At 37.1% G+C, this 15,317-nt stretch overlaps 6 protein-coding genes across 6 annotated transcripts; 3 read left to right on the top strand and 3 right to left on the bottom strand.

Annotated features, from left to right (window-relative positions):
* Nucleotides 1–2,285: 2,285 nt before the first annotated feature.
* Nucleotides 2,286–3,354, bottom strand: B0P05DRAFT_124799 (uncharacterized protein). Its single transcript, XM_051573001.1, has 2 exons — nt 2,586–3,354; nt 2,286–2,525 (listed from the first exon to the last, which is right to left on the bottom strand). Exon 1 carries the CDS (start codon nt 3,127–3,129, stop codon nt 2,617–2,619), a length of 513 nt encoding a protein of 170 aa, XP_051434162.1. The 5' UTR covers nt 3,130–3,354; the 3' UTR covers nt 2,286–2,525; nt 2,586–2,616.
* A 2,541-nt stretch (nt 3,355–5,895) lies between these two features.
* B0P05DRAFT_544201 (uncharacterized protein) lies at nt 5,896–7,004 on the top strand. Its single transcript, XM_051578518.1, has 2 exons — nt 5,896–6,135; nt 6,187–7,004. The coding sequence occupies exons 1-2, from the start codon at nt 6,069–6,071 to the stop codon at nt 6,975–6,977; spliced, it is 858 nt and encodes a 285-aa protein (XP_051434161.1). The 5' UTR covers nt 5,896–6,068; the 3' UTR covers nt 6,978–7,004.
* A 131-nt stretch (nt 7,005–7,135) lies between these two features.
* Nucleotides 7,136–10,586, top strand: B0P05DRAFT_544198 (trypsin-like cysteine/serine peptidase domain-containing protein). The gene is made up of 6 exons (XM_051578517.1): nt 7,136–7,532; nt 7,579–7,751; nt 7,808–7,899; nt 7,961–8,818; nt 8,870–8,961; nt 9,008–10,586. Exons 1-6 carry the CDS (start codon nt 7,163–7,165, stop codon nt 10,543–10,545), a joined length of 3,123 nt encoding a protein of 1,040 aa, XP_051434160.1. The 5' UTR covers nt 7,136–7,162; the 3' UTR covers nt 10,546–10,586.
* Nucleotides 10,587–12,142, bottom strand: B0P05DRAFT_544195 (uncharacterized protein). The gene is made up of 6 exons (XM_051578516.1): nt 12,089–12,142; nt 11,708–12,043; nt 11,198–11,660; nt 10,861–11,149; nt 10,700–10,811; nt 10,587–10,650 (listed from the first exon to the last, which is right to left on the bottom strand). The coding sequence occupies exons 2-6, from the start codon at nt 11,989–11,991 to the stop codon at nt 10,593–10,595; spliced, it is 1,206 nt and encodes a 401-aa protein (XP_051434159.1). The 5' UTR covers nt 11,992–12,043; nt 12,089–12,142; the 3' UTR covers nt 10,587–10,592.
* B0P05DRAFT_544194 (uncharacterized protein) lies at nt 12,143–12,821 on the bottom strand. The gene is made up of 2 exons (XM_051578515.1): nt 12,525–12,821; nt 12,143–12,456 (listed from the first exon to the last, which is right to left on the bottom strand). Exons 1-2 carry the CDS (start codon nt 12,672–12,674, stop codon nt 12,424–12,426), a joined length of 183 nt encoding a protein of 60 aa, XP_051434158.1. The 5' UTR covers nt 12,675–12,821; the 3' UTR covers nt 12,143–12,423.
* Nucleotides 12,822–13,956: 1,135 nt separating this feature from the next.
* On the top strand, nt 13,957–15,316 carry B0P05DRAFT_637962 (histidine kinase-like ATPase; the record flags this gene model as incomplete). Its single annotated transcript, XM_051583671.1, has 7 exons — nt 13,957–14,013; nt 14,059–14,196; nt 14,245–14,417; nt 14,457–14,529; nt 14,576–14,713; nt 14,764–14,983; nt 15,031–15,316. Coding segments are annotated over 7 exons (1,083 nt in total), but the record flags the coding sequence as incomplete, so codon positions are not given.
* Nucleotide 15,317: the final 1 nt, after the last annotated feature.

Raw genomic sequence — 15,317 nt, 5'->3', positions numbered from 1 at the left:
GTTGTGAGGTGGATTTGACTGAATGGCGATGTTGTGCAGAACAAAAGATGAAATCAATTGTGGTTCGCTCTTGTGCATGACGTGAAAAGATTGGTCTGGGTTCATCTAGTGGACATCCAAAAGTTCAAGCCAAATATCGGAGATGGTTGAGTATCAGGATGCATCAAAGTTGAAATCGCCTAGTATAAATGTCGGTAGTGAGCAAAGTTTGAGATGAGACATAAGCTCTTGATCATTGACGAGTTGTCGGTAAAATACTCGACGTTGGACTGATCTGGCCGGCCCATAAATATTTATGATACTTAAAAGAGGAGTAGAAGGATCCACTAGAGAAAGAACTGACGCACAAATATATCGTCCTTCTTCATGTACTGGTGTAGAATGCGCTGTAATTTGAAGATGGGGGTGAAGAGAGACAATCCCGCAATAGGTTGTTCAAAGACTAGATTTGGTATTAAACAGCATGTTGAATTCGTTTTGTGTAGTAGTGTCGATGGCATGTGTTTCTTGTAGGCATAGCATATCGATTTCTAAAGAGCGTAAATAACGAATAAAGGAACGTGATGAGGATAGGCTGCATGTTTTCCGCAGACCGCGACAATTTAATGTCGTAGTACTAATGGTTGATTTGACCATGGTATATGTTACAGATGGCGAGAAGTAGGGCACGGATTATCTCCAGAAGCGCCTGAATCTGTCTGTTTAGGGGTGTCATCATGTGTTATTTTCATTTTCTTGGTATCCGAGACCTGATGAGTGCTAACTCTGTCAACAACCTCTTCCATAATTGAGTCCCTATCCTTAGGTCCACTATTCTCATTTGTACCATCCCTGGAGGAGTCTGGAGCATCAGGTAACTCTTCATCGAGATGCTCCGAGAGATCGCTCTGTATCCTCTTTTCTAAATCGAATAATGCCTGGGTCTTCTTTTCTGTTAGGCGACGTTCTTTTTCTTCTCGAGCCTGCTGTTGCTGGCGCAATTTTTCTGCTCGTGCAGCTGCCTTAACTGCAGCTTCTTTTTCCAATTGAGCTTTGGTCACTACGACCCGTTTATTGGCGGGAAGGTTAGGTCCGTGCCCACGGCGGGACAATTCTTGCTGATATGCCCCAACTCATTGCAATTGTAACATTGCTTTGATTTATACACTTCGGAGCAGTCGGCACGACAATGATCCTCTTTTTGGCGGGATAAAGAATTGGAGTTGCTGTAAATTGTGTGGTCTATAGTAGAAAATATAGGAATAGGTGTGTAATGAGCATCAGGTTTATAATTGTCCAACTCTTAAATAAATATTGATAATGTTCCAATATTAGATAAAGGATAATGTTCAATATTCAACTTATAATGATAATGTTCACGATTGCTTATTTAATAGTGATAATGTTCAGTATAAGATTTGTAGGATTATAAAGATAATGTTCAAATATGGATTCGAAAATAAAAATAAAACAAAAATAAGATGTTAACAAGTATGTTTTGGGAAGGAAGCCCAAAGATAAAATAAAATTATTTAGTTAAAGTGGATGATCTTGATGTTGAATGATCTCCTCCTTTATTTCGGAAAAATAAGGGAGTATTTATAATAAAATTGTGCGTTTGTATTTTACAGCAAAAAAAATCGGGCTTTTGCTGAGAACTGGATGAAGAAGCAGTGATTGGACTTTGACATGGTGACAAGAGCTGTAGGTCTTTGCTTTCTGAGTCTGATGGTGCAAATAACGCAGCAACTCTGAGGCTAAAATATTGAGTAAACGTGCACTGATATCTCGCCATTTTTATAGTACGACTGCCACACAAACACATTCACCAGACACTAATGCCTCTGACGCACATCTTGAGTATATAATCTCATTGATAGCTCTATTTTTCGTCTTGCAGTGTTAAAAAGAAGATCAAGGGTTGTCAAATCGAGCTTTTTCATGACTAGTACCCTTTGGATCAGAGGCGATTTTGGCCAAGTTTTACAAGTCGCTTTTTTTTTTTTGTCCAAATCAGCCCTAAAGGTATCCTGCATTGGTCTGAGTCGACTACACACAAATTCGTAGCAATAAAAAATGGCTTGGTAGCACTAAAGCCTTGAGATCAAGATATCGATATATCGGGCGAAAGAAGAGCAGGTTCTCATCAATGTGTGGCTCTTAGATAGTTCCATAATATGATAAGCCCATGCGTGACAATTATCTCGAGCTCTTAACATCTTGCCTTCTTAAAATACGAAAAGCTTTTATATGAATCGATAATAAAAAAGGAGAGCAAATTTGGAAGGAATACGGATCTTGTTGAAGAAAAAACAGTCAGTTTGTTGCTGCTACACATATAGTTAAAAAAATCATTAATGTCCATTTAAAGGGCCTTCAAGGGTTCTGATGCTATTCAAATTTAGAAGTACAAGTTAAAAAAAAACTCCCTTTTGCAAAAGGTTGCACAATCGTGTAATATGCACTAACTTCTTGTAGAAATCCTGAAGATACCTTTACATCAGAACAACTGTTTACCCATTCATTTTTTTTTCAATCTTATTTTTCTTTAAAAGTATAGCATAGGGTAATTGAATATATAGAAATAGAGATCGAAAAAAGATTACCTGCTGTTCCTGTGAAATAACTCAGCATTTATTATGATCTATACAAACTTGTTTGTGGATAACTAGCATGATGGCGATGATAATAGGCATCTGGCTGATAATAGTATGGAGGATACTGATAATAGCCATCATACATGTTCTGTTGATAATAATAAGGGTGCCCATAATGCATCATAGCATCAGTAGCAGCATTAACAAGAGGATAGACAAACTGATTTCTCACATTATCGCGTAAGAAATGATACTGTTCTTGTTGCGGATATCTACCAGGCAATGATAAAGATCGTTGTCTTCTATAGTTTCCTTGATGGATTAAAGAGGATAGACTTCTTTGCCGATGTAAATCATGATGAAATAGTTTGGCTTGATCTTGCATGTATTGTCTTTGTTGCTGACTTTTGTTCCAAAAAGATGGATTCTCTGAATTGGATTTTGAAAGACCCGAAAGCCAATTCCTTACATGATGGTTCCTTTGTTGTTGCCAATTGGGTTCATCCTGTTCTTTATGGTTCTTGTACAAGTAGTGTTTGATATGATTCAACATGATATTTAAGATAAAAAAAAGAAAGAGAAAAGCTAATTTATGATATCACAAAGATGTGCACTGTTCATCATTTTATGGTAGGACAACCTTAAATCAAATGATATGCGTCATGATAAAGAACTAAATCTCTAGTAAAAGTCTAGAAGATACTTAAGAAGCAAGGGCAAATTAAGGTGCGCCACGAGTCATAAATTGCTGCATACAAATTAGCTCAAAGTCAATGAGTCCAAATTGTGTGCTATTATAATGATGAGGTGGTGAGCAACAAAGATACTACTGCACATATTCATGTGCTCAGCTTTTGAGTAAATCTTTCCCTTTTTGGAGTAAAAGTCCATACAGAAGCCATCAAAGTTAAATACCAATATACCTTTTGTAAAGCCTAGAATAAATATTTGATTTCTATGACGTTTTCTGCTATTTCCGATTCCTATCTGTGTTCCGATATGTTGGGTTTTGGCAGAACATCATCTTGTACCAGAAACTACTTTTTGTTTAGAGCACTCACATTTGTTAAAGGATTTCCATTACTATACAAGGACTTCAGATAGTAAGATTGGTTTAGGTGAACCATTGAATGTTACTATAGAACTTTTTACATCTAATGGGACAGCTCAGCATGGTTGACATATGATTATTTGGTTAGATGACGACCATGTCAGGACGGATATTCGATACTTGCTCGTTTTTTTTTTCAGGGCAAGATGCCGTTCTTTTGAGGGCTGGATAAGGCAAGTATCAGCAGGGAATCAATCTATGCGATTGCAGTTGTCCAACGGAATTTATGTCAAGAAAGTGACTGGTAGAAATGAGAAAGAGATGACATGGTTTCAAGCTTGCTTGTTACAATCAGGAATAAAAAAAAAGCCCTTTATCACATAGAATAGTCGATATATATATATATATATATATATATATATACTTGCTGGATTTTTGATGTGCTATAAGAATGCGAAAGTATTTTATCATCATATCTAAACGTATTATTACTTAAAATAAGCAATCACAACACGTAATATACAGGAACAGGTTTATGCTAAGTAGCCTGTATGACAGACATCAGAATAAAGAACATCTCAGAACAATTACAAGCAGCGTCACTTGAATCCCATACATGGTATCATTGTGGCACTGACTATAAATTTGAAAGGTGCATTGCTATATCTGAATGGAAGGATTGACTTTATTCAACTCTATTTAAATCCTTTATTATCAGTTGGCATTAACTATTATCAACCTGTAATGAGTAATTTATTCATAGGAATAGCAGCTGTTTCAAAAAGTTATTTCTTATCAAAGTACACTAAATGCCATGTGTTTACGAATTATAAATATAGATTAAAAAGGCGTTCTTTTAAAGACCCTTTTATTTCAATTCAGAATGTCTCTTGAAACGTCCTAAACACAGGTCTACACAACAAATGGTTTATTGTCAATTAGTACATAGAAACGGGCTCTTTTTCTTTTTTTGTATAATAAGATGTAGGCAGTTAGAAGTCAAGTTATATCTTACCATAGTATTCACTATATCATCCTTAAAGCACTTTTTTTCTATACCTTAGCATATAGGTTATTTTACATCAATACAAGCATTATCTCTTCATCATAAGACAATTACTTGAATCTGATCCATCAAATCAAGTTCCATGACGAGAGTATTGGTTGTCACTTTCAACAAAGTGCTTCACCTTTTGTTGAAAGGAACTGTCTGGCAAGGAACGAAAAGTGATACTAACTGGGAAGAGGGGGAACTACAGATATATGTTTGTTCTCTAATATTCATCAAATGGACAAGCAATTCTACAATTATATTGGGTATTGAGCATGGTCTACTTGTTCTTCAATACAGATAATGACAAATAATGACAAATAGTCAATTTAATGGCTTTGTTTCATATTCTTACAAATACTGATATGAATATCGAAACAGAAAACTTGCAATGGTCAATCAAATGTGATAAGTCAATCACCATACAAATTTAAGAAAAAAAATTTTTTTTAAAGAGAAACGCACAGGAAGACTAACGCTAAATTCACACATACATACATACATATATATATATATACCCATGTACTTTACTCTTGAGTTCATTTTTTTCTCTATCCCCTTTCTTAAGATAAAAGGGCATATTCATGACAAAATGCTTTATAAAAGCAATTGAAGTTGACAGAGACCAACAGCTTGTTTTGGAAACAGTAGGATAAATTTCTAATCTCCATGACGTTTTCTACTTTTCCGATTCCCGTCTATATTCCGATAGGGTTACACTTTAGCAGAAAATCATTTTCTTGAAGCAGAAACTCATTTGCTTATAGGACTCTGAATTTTGTTGCTTCATTCATTTCTTCAATTTATTCTATCCTCAAAGGCATTTTTATTCATTGAACAGGTTATTAGCGTGTTTCTAAATATTCAAGGAGAATGTTATTTTTAGTAAAAAGAGAAAAAAAAATACTTCTTTTGATGCTATAGTAGACGAGGTGCTTTTCTTGAATTTTAAAAGTTCGACATCAACATTAAAAAAGAAATTATCTACTCCTTACTATACAAAGTAATTATCAATAAAATGATCAAAGGGAATTGTAATTATTCGCATGCATTTCTACTCTTTAGAAGAAAAAAAAAAAGATCGACTGATACGGTCTTAGATTAAAATCTCACATTGGTTTGTTTCGACCGAAAAAAGAAAAAAAAAGACGTTCAGAAACCGATATATACATACTTACAAATTAAACTTTTATTTTCTCTTTCCTTCTTTCTCTCTTTTTTTTTTTATCCAAACCTATTGAGCAACACAAAATAAAAAGGGAAGGAAAGTCTGTAGATCTTATAAACATGATGATTAATCGCTTAAAACTCAGATAGTTTTTCCGCTATATATTTCGAACCATTTTTTTTTAATTCCTTCTCCTCTTCTCCTTTTTTTTTCTCTATAACCATGTCTCAACTACAAACAAGCAAACCAAGCTTACCGTCAATTCAGTTTCTCTTACAAGAAGCACCCAGTAAGCTCTAAAAATGACATCTATAGACATGTATATTAACCTCAAGAAAAGGTCCACAACAACCCTCTATACAGAAAAAACACTTGGGCCACAGAGCTTCTCGAAGTGTGAGTAGTCTTCCTCTCGACCTTCAGAGCTTATCGCTTCAGCCTATTGAGGAAAAGAACGATCACCCTGTTTATCCCGAAGCATATCGGCCTACACCTTATGGTGGTATACCCTTCCCTGCTAAAGAAAAACCACCAAGTTGGGTGCTAGCAAATCATGAGCGAGTATCAAATTTGACTAGCACACCCCCTTTAAATACACAAAATAGAAGACGATCTGGGTTCCACGGAAGATCTGTTTCTGAATTTACATTGCCTCCTTTAGCCAGCACTACTTTATCACCACATAGACAAACAACAAACCATCATCATCGGCGAGCAGTGTCTGCCAACACACTCGATTTTATGTCCAATCCTTCACCTCATATGCCCATTCGTGCACACTCCAACAGTCCTGAAGAATCACATTCAAATCTAGTGACATCCAGTACGGCCCATTTGGATTTCTTTGATCAGCTTGGCATGAAGAACAAGACAAAGAATATGACTAGCACACCAATGCCTTCATCTGATACTGCAGGTCGTTATACTTGTCCTTACTGCCACAAGAAATTTTCAAGACCTTCTTCATTACGTATTCATACTTATTCACATACAGGAGAGAAACCCTTTGTTTGTACAGAACCTGGATGTGGTAGACATTTTAGTGTACAGAGTAACATGCGTCGCCATTTGCGTGTCCATCGTTTAGGACGATCTGTAAATAATAACCTCAAGACAACCACTGAAGAATAAATCTATTTTCTTATTGGCTTATTTTAGCATTGTAAAGCTTAAACGATTTAAACCATGGGTTTCTTTTCATTTTCACAGAAAGTTTTAGGTTTTTTTTTTCATTCCCGCTTTCTTATTTATTATTTTTTATTATTTTTTTTTTTTTTTTTAGTTTCTTTATCTCTTTTTCTTTTTTTCTCTTAAAAATGGATGACACACAACACCCACTTGTGATATCGACACCACCTTTACGTGGTCCCGTAGATTCTCCTGCTCCAGCAGAAGCAGGCGATATGGCCACCGATTTAAAACCGCATAGAGGAAGCATGTCGCTTGCCACTACGCAATTTGAACAACAGCCAATAGACAGTAAGGCATTACGCGGAAGATCCAAATCAATTGCCTTTGGTACACATGCATGGAATCCTCGCCCACCCATGGACTATATATCACCTGTCACTACCTCAGGTGTTCCTTACAAAGCTAGGTCTTGGGAACCTACGCTTGAAAAAGCGATTCGTGCGATTGTCTCTATCAAAGCAAGTCATGTTCGAAGTTTTGATACAGAAACATCAGGTAGGATTTCGTTTCTTATGCATGCATATGCTTAGATTATATGTAGGTGGCTATACGGCTACAGGGTTTATTGTGGATGCTAAGCGTGGTATTATTTTAACCAATCGTCATGTCGTTTCACCTGCGCCCATTGTTGCTCAAGCTGTCTTGACAAACTATGAAGAAGTCGACCTTAAGCCTGTCTATCGTGATCCAGTGCATGATTTTGGTTTTATGCAGGTAACATATCTATCTTATCACGGCATTCATCTCTCTCATCACTTTTTTTTATGTAGTTTGACCCTAATCGCATTAAATTCATGGCGTTGGAGGAAATTAAACTTAGTCCAGAAAGAGCTAAAGTAGGTTTAGATATTCGTGTTGTCGGGTAAGTTTAAACATGTCATCATGAATCTCCGAAGTTTAATTTTTTTTTTTTTTGTATTTAGCAATGATGCAGGTGAAAAATTAAGTATTTTAGCTGGTACGTTAGCAAGATTGGACAGAAGAGCACCCGAATATGGTGTAGGCGAATACAATGATTTCAATACATTCTATCTTCAAGCTGCCTCGGGTACCAGTGGGGGTTCTTCAGGCAGTCCTGTTTTGGACATTGATGGTCATGCTGTTGCATTAAATGCAGGCGGAGCAAGTCGTGCTTCGTCCTCTTACTATCTACCTCTGGACCGTGTTCAACGTGCCCTCAAGTACATTCAACATGGCCAACAAGTCCCTCGTGGTACACTTCAGACTGAATTTGAGTATTTGCCCTATAACGAAGTCCGTCGGCTAGGTCTCAAGGCTTCGATTGAAGAAAAAGTACGCACTAAATTCCCTGAAGAGACAGGCATGCTTGTCGTGCGTTCATTATTGCCTAAAGGTCCTGCTGACAATGTCCTGGTTCCAGGTGATATCATCATTGGCTGCAATGGTAAGATGGTGCCTCATTTTATTGCCTTGTTTGAAATCTTGGATGATGCTGTTGGACAACCTGTCTCTTTAACGATTAGTCGAGGTAAGAAGGTGCAAGAAGTCAAGGTGACTGTTCAGGATTTGCATTCAATTACCCCCAATCGATTTGTTGAAATTGGTGGTGGCGTCGTGCATGAATTATCCTATCAACTGGCCAAATCGTATTCTCAACCTACAGGCGGTGTCTATGTGGCTACTTCGGGCCATATGTTAGCGAGTGCAAGTGCTTGGCGCAAGAGTATTATTGTGAGTGTCAACAATATTCCTACACCTAATTTGGATGCTTTTATTGAAGCTATGAAGAGTTTGCCAGATGGTGCACGTGTACCTATTAGGTAAGTCAAGCCTTGTCTTCTATAGTGCATCCTGTTCATATCAAACACTAGATTCTATGCACTTCATAAAGCTTATAAAGATAAGGTGATGATTATGCATGTCGATAGACATTGGCATCAATTCAGAACAGCTGTACGCAATGGTAAGATACACGTCTTTCATCAAACCCACTCACACACAAAGTCTAGACTTGACAGGTCTATGGGAATTTAGTGACATGCCACCCCCACCTCAGACCATTCCCTATACGCCTTCTTCAGCCAGTTTCCCTCGCTTGGACCCTTCCTTAACACTAGCAGAAAAACTCATGCCTTCCTTTGTGGCCATTGACTTTTATCTTCCTTATCTTGTAGACGGCATGAAAGCCACTCAGTTCTACGGCACAGGTTTCATTGTGTCCACAAACCCACCTTTGATCGTCTGTGACCGTGACACGATTCCTATTGGCCTAGGTGATATCTTTATCACCTTTGCCAATTCCATCATCATTCCCGGTCGATTACTTTTCCTGCATCCTTTCTATAATTATGTCATTTTGACGTATGATCCCACGTTGATTGGTGATACGCCCGTCAAGCCAATCGAGTTTAGTGGCAAAGAACTCAACCAAGGCGATGAAATCAACTTTATTGGTGTAGGCAGTGATCACTCGGTTGTCAGCAAAAAGACCACGGTCTCTTCTGTCTCTAATATTGGTACGCGTGAATGTTCTCCTCCTCGTTGGCGTGCCATGAATGTCGAAGGTATCAAGATTGATGACTCTTCTACTTCCCAAGGTGGGTTAATGACAGACGATGAAGGCTTGGTTCATGCACTCTATGTCAGTTATTCTTCACAGAACGAAAAGGGCAAAGATATTTCATTCATGTCAGGTCTCTCGGGTACTTTGGTAAAGCCTACCATCGATCAATTCATAGAGCATGGCGATAAGATGACATTAAAGGGTCTTGATGTTGAATTATGGACTATGCGTATTGCTGCTGCTCGTACCTTGGGTCTAAGTGATACATGGGTCAAGAAAATTGAAGAGAGTAGTTCTACACGACACACATTGCTTTATGTGCTGAATGTGTTGGATGAACGCAGTCCTTGTGCCAAAGTATTGAATGTAGGGGATGTGATCTTGAGTCTAGATGGTCAATTGGTGACACGTATGTCTCATTTAATGCTTGTACATCAACAAGATACTGTCGATATGGTCATTTTACGTGATGGTAAAGAACTCAATGTCACTGTGCCTATGAGTGAATTCAGTGGTTATGAAACAACGCGTGTGATTGGCTGGCAAGGTGCATTGATTCAGCGTCCTTATAAATCGGTATTAGAACAAGTACGTAATGTGCCTGTCGGTGTCTATGTGTCCTGTACACTGTACGGTTCACCTGCTTCAAATGTCCTTCGACCGGGTGTATGGATTGTGGAAGTTCAAGGTAAACCTGTCAAGGATCTCGATTCATTTTTGCAGGTCGTTCATGATCACGAAGCAGAAATGAGTCGTCGTCGTAGACCAAGTTATATTCCTCCTGCTCAACAGACTATTGTGCCTGATCAGAGTGATGATGAAGAAGATGACGATAATGATGAAGGTTATATTCGTATCAAGACCGTCAGTCGAAATGAAACAGTACGTGTTGTGGCTGTTAAACTCGATCTACATTACTGGGACTCTTGGCAGCTTGTACGTGATCAAGAGTCTGTGTCTGGTTGGCGTGCTCATGATGCTTAAAGAAAAAAATTTTTTTTTTTATATATATATAATACACAATTCAAAGTTTAAATAACTTGTACTACAGATGTCCATCCTTCTCTTCTGGTATTTTTCTTTGCCCATCTATATGACCATGTTAATCACAATACAAATGAGAGTAGAGTATACTTACAGTTCAATGAGTTTGCCACCATGAGGATTTGTTTCTGCATTATAAACAGCATTTGGAAGTAAGGTTTCAATGACTTTGTACATAAAAGGTGGTTTCTTTTCAGTGACTTGATCTAGATGCAAAATTTAATAAGCTTTGATTGCATAGACTGTATGGCTTACCAGGTAAATGAGGTCGAATGAAATCAAAGACACAATCAGGATTACGTTGATGGCGTAATTCAATCTCGCCTTCTTTTCTAAAGATCAGTAAACTCAATTTACTCTTATTAAAATAAGTATATGGACTGGTAGCAATTTGGTTATTAACGTTCTTTTTGATCCAACAGAAATTCTCGACATATTTAAATCCCCATTTTGTGATGATATTTACTGCTTTCTGAAGCCATTCTTTTTCCAGCCAAATAAATATAAACCCTGCTTTCACGATATTGGATACACCCAATTGGGCCTATCAGATAGGTTAAACAAAGAAAAGGTGTCAATGTACTCTACTCACAAAATCGTCAATGGATATCTTGCCTGGACTTGGTTCTTCTCCAGGTAATAAAAAGGGTGGATCAATATAGACTGCACTAAAATCATTACCATACTGTGTCAGATCAGTAGACAATAGATGGCTCACTTCATGATAATTCGATCCTTTAGGTACTGTAGGCACAGACAATGGTCTGATAGAATTAGCCCATGACATTGAAATAGGCCGAGCTGGAATTCTGACATAAGTGGGCAATGAAGGATCGACATTGCTGACTTTCTTTTTGATAGTAAAGTAATTGCCATGTCTGTCTTGTACCTGAACTTGCATGAATTTATACTTGGCAATGATACTTTCACGGTCCATATTGCCAGTACGTCTGGTTTGACCGGGTTGTTTGGGTTCTCTTTTCCTGTTTCTTTTGTTGTTTAATGTCTCTGAAAACTCGTCTTCCCAAAAACTATCGTCTACATAGTAATATTCACTAAAATATGAATAAGTGAATCATGACTGGCCATAAAGATACGTTACTCTTCTTCCACAATCTCATTGGTACTGTTATCATTATGTTCAATTTGCCAAAGATCTAATGCATCTAAATCCAAGACTTGACTTGTATCAATAGTGGCACTCTTGACTGTAAATGCTGAGGTACGTTTAAACACTTCTTCTAACTGTTCCTGAGTCAGTTCGTTCTCTATCATGACTTCGTCTGGTGTCTTGTTTTCTTCTATTTCTTCTGGAACTGGTGTTTGTTCAACTTGTAATGAAGAGAATTCTTTTTGAATACGTTCCAACTCTTCAAACTTTTTCATAATAGCCTCGACTGATTCGTCATCTTCCACATAGCCTACATAATGAGCATTACTGCCGTTATGTCAGTTTCGATAGTACTTTTTCTTCTTCTCTTACCTCACTCTGGTTCTTGGTGTTGCTTGTCTTCTCTTTCGTTTAGGACGGTCACTCATCGTGTAAAGAAACAAAAAACGCGTCCTGAAAAAAAGAATTTTTATTTCTTTTTCTTTAAACTCAGCAAGTACGCGACTTGAACGCGTAAATCAATAGAGAAGCATATCGCTTTAAAGTTTGAAAAAAAAATGCGAAACAGTATAAATTTCATTTCAACAGGACTATCCTCACAAATTCAAAACATTTGATGAAAAAGTTTATCTAGAACCGTTGCTTTTTCTTGCTAGGAAAAGCAACAATAGACTTCACAAGCCTAGACAAATGCAAAGAGGGAGAGTCTATCTTTTTTTACTTTTTAATTGAAGTAGTCGCTTCATGTATTAAGGTTTATCCAATGTATTAGTAAATGTGCTATTTTAAAATATGTGTATATAAGTACCTTGATCCAAAAGAAGGAAAGGACAGTATCAGAAAAGATGCCCAGATCTGCCTTGCCTCTAAGGAGCGGGAACTCCTCAAGCTCCACGAAGGTGTAGAGGCTATGAGAGCCAAGCTCGGCAACAAAGGATGTCACCATGATACCATCCATTAAGAGACCGTCTACCGGAAGACCGAAACATTTGGGAGAGCAGACTCCGTAATAATAAAAAAAGCTTTGAGCGGTCGCTCAAGGGCTGAGTTACCACAGCGCAGGATTTCTTGACTTCTACACACAATAGCTCAGGATTTTTTGTCCTCAAGAGGATAAAAAGCAAAAAAAAAAAAAAAAAAAAAAAAAAAAAAATCAAGCTTTGCTGTGCTAATATTCTTGCCGCCTGTTGATATTGATGCTGATATTGCTACTGCTGCTGACTTACTGTTAGAAAGATCATCGTCATAAACAATGTGACCGTATGATCTGGTGATATCGTATTTCTTGTCTTGTAAGAAGATGTACTCAAGGAAAGGATACAGACGTTGGTCAATGAAGACCTTCTCTGTGCCGCAGTCCTTTCTCAAATTCTTCGGCTTGTCAAGCGTGATAAGCAAGATTTCTGCCAAGGCTGCTTCTTCTTTTCTTTTGACTTCTTTGTTGCTTTGTTCATTTGATACAGCAGAAAATTTACACCATTTTCTTCTTTCAACTCCCACACCTTGTTGACCCTTGAGAGCTTGAGTAAACCCTTAAGAAATACTTCATTTACTCCAAGAAGCGGCCAATTTTATTGGAAAAAATAAAATAAAATAATGAAAAAATAGTTTATGTTTTATCAATCAACCACATTTGAAACACTAAACAGGCTTTTTATATGATTACCTTTTATGTTGACGCTGCGTATCCGAGCTTGCCAGGAAAGGCTGGCATATGTTGCCTTTTCCCAAGGAGCATCCAATGCAGTCTCATCTATGCCTCAAAGAAACCCATTTTTATTCCAAGAAACTGACGCTCTGTAAGCTTCACATATTAAGAAAGCTAACTAAGCTTCCTTGCTCCCAAACCACCAATGACTGCCAGGAAAAAAAAAACGGCACTTTTGTCCATTTCAGATACATAAACGAAAAGGGACAAAGGTACTTTTTTGTTGTCAGATACAGCCTTGTAGTTTACATCTGTACCAGTAGACTCTACCTTGATCAAATAGTATTTCTTGCTGTCATAATGACTTCAACAGTACGAGAGGAAACACCAGCCAAGGCTTGATTCCTTTGAGTAAATAGCATACATCTTACAAAACTTTTGATTTTTTTTTTTTGCGTTTTGATTGATGTTAGCTTATAATTTGTAAGTTGAAAGAAGTGAAAGAGCAATGTTCAATGTATCTCAGTCACTTTTTCTTGTATTAAATTTCAGAAATGAAATATAAAGTTTCTTTTCTTTTTTTCCCCTTTGCATGAAAAGTATCAAGAAATTAGAACAAGTTGTGATAGATCGAATTGCTGCCGGAGAAGTACTATGACTAGTTACTTACATTGAATAAACTTATACCTGTTAGATCTTGCATCGTCCTTGTAATGCTGTGAAAGAACTTATGGAGAATAGTTTGGATGCAAAAGCAACCAATATTCACATGAATGTCATCTCTGGTGGTTTTGATCTAATCAAAGTCATTGACAATGGCCATGGAATTAAGGTAATTTGTGTGCGCACAATATAACTGACATTTACGTCTTTGAATAAGCTGGAAGATATGCCATTGGTTTGTGAGCGACATGCAACTAGCAAAATAGAACAATATCAAGACCTAAATAAACTGAACTCATTTGGGTTTCGTGGAGAAGCCCTCGCTAGCATTTCTCATGTAGCACATGTAACTATTACATCAAAGCATATAAACAGTGAATATGGTTATCAGTAAGTAAAATTGACAAGAACGATGGCTTATAGAACTAGAGGCGTTTACCAAGATGGAAAACTAGTATCAGAGCCTAAATTATGTGCAGCCAAACAGGGTACTATTATTATAGTATGTTCTACTAGATTGATAGGTTTATGAGCTCATACAAGCATAGATTCAACACTTGTTTAGTAATGTACCATTACGTAAAAAAACATTGAAAAATCCTCATGAAGAATTTAATGCTATCTTGGATTGTGTTCAGAAATACGCTTTACATAATACACATGTATCCTTTAGCTTATATAACAAGGTGAGCCTCATTTGCATACATTTGAATAACAAATAGAGTAAAAAACATAGGATACACTCTCTATCAAGACGCACGGAAGCTCTCTATCGATTCAAAACCGTGGTACACTATTACATCGAATTCAACACTTGTATGGTCATGAAGCCTCTATGAATCTAAAGCACATAAACCATCAACAAGATAAATGGAGTATCAGCTTGTATTTCACTGACATCACTAAGAAAGGCCGATATCCTATGAAGTCTACTATATTTGTCTTGTTTGTCAATAGAAAGTATTTTTTAGTCATGATTCACTATTAACAGGACATACTATAGATAGACTAGTAGAAAATGCAAAACTCAAAAGAGTAATGAACCAACTCTACACAGAAATGAACAAAGGCACTCCTACAACTACATTTACTTATATCAGTTTGACTGTTTATCCTAGACATATAGATGTCAATATACACCCAACTAAAAATGAGGTTTATTTACTTGATCAAGACATGATCATAGAAGTCATGAAAAGGATAGTACATGATTCATTTATTGATATTGCTCAAGTATTACCATCTATGGAAAAGATGAAGCAGACAAAGCCATTGCCGCCAAAAGCTACG

This window comes from Gilbertella persicaria (assembly GCF_025201335.1).
Source record: "Gilbertella persicaria strain CBS 190.32 chromosome Unknown B0P05scaffold_23, whole genome shotgun sequence".
In the NCBI taxonomy this organism is placed as follows: domain Eukaryota; kingdom Fungi; phylum Mucoromycota; class Mucoromycetes; order Mucorales; family Choanephoraceae; genus Gilbertella; species Gilbertella persicaria.
This window is presented reverse-complemented; position numbering and strand designations above follow the sequence as displayed.

Excerpts from the sequence above, each read along its gene's own strand:
- B0P05DRAFT_544201 (XM_051578518.1), top strand. The coding sequence starts at position 6,069 with ATGTCTCAACTACAAACAAGCAAACCAAGCTTACCGTCAATTCAGTTT. Across the intron at positions 6,136-6,186 it reads TCTCTTACAAGAAGCACCCA|GTCCACAACAACCCTCTATA; the intron begins GTAAGCTCTAAA and ends CCTCAAGAAAAG.
- B0P05DRAFT_544194 (XM_051578515.1), bottom strand. The coding sequence starts at position 12,674 with ATGGATGGTATCATGGTGACATCCTTTGTTGCCGAGCTTGGCTCTCAT. Across the intron at positions 12,457-12,524 it reads TTTCCTTCTTTTGGATCAAG|CGACTACTTCAATTAAAAAG; the intron begins GTACTTATATAC and ends TAATACATGAAG.
- B0P05DRAFT_124799 (XM_051573001.1), bottom strand. The coding sequence starts at position 3,129 with ATGTTGAATCATATCAAACACTACTTGTACAAGAACCATAAAGAACAG.
- B0P05DRAFT_544195 (XM_051578516.1), bottom strand. The coding sequence starts at position 11,991 with ATGAAAAAGTTTGAAGAGTTGGAACGTATTCAAAAAGAATTCTCTTCA. Across the intron at positions 11,661-11,707 it reads AATGAGATTGTGGAAGAAGA|TGAATATTACTATGTAGACG; the intron begins GTAACGTATCTT and ends TTCATATTTTAG. Across the intron at positions 11,150-11,197 it reads AGATATCCATTGACGATTTT|GCCCAATTGGGTGTATCCAA; the intron begins GTGAGTAGAGTA and ends CCTATCTGATAG.
- B0P05DRAFT_544198 (XM_051578517.1), top strand. The coding sequence starts at position 7,163 with ATGGATGACACACAACACCCACTTGTGATATCGACACCACCTTTACGT. Across the intron at positions 7,900-7,960 it reads TTAGATATTCGTGTTGTCGG|CAATGATGCAGGTGAAAAAT; the intron begins GTAAGTTTAAAC and ends TTTTGTATTTAG. Across the intron at positions 8,819-8,869 it reads GGTGCACGTGTACCTATTAG|ATTCTATGCACTTCATAAAG; the intron begins GTAAGTCAAGCC and ends ATCAAACACTAG.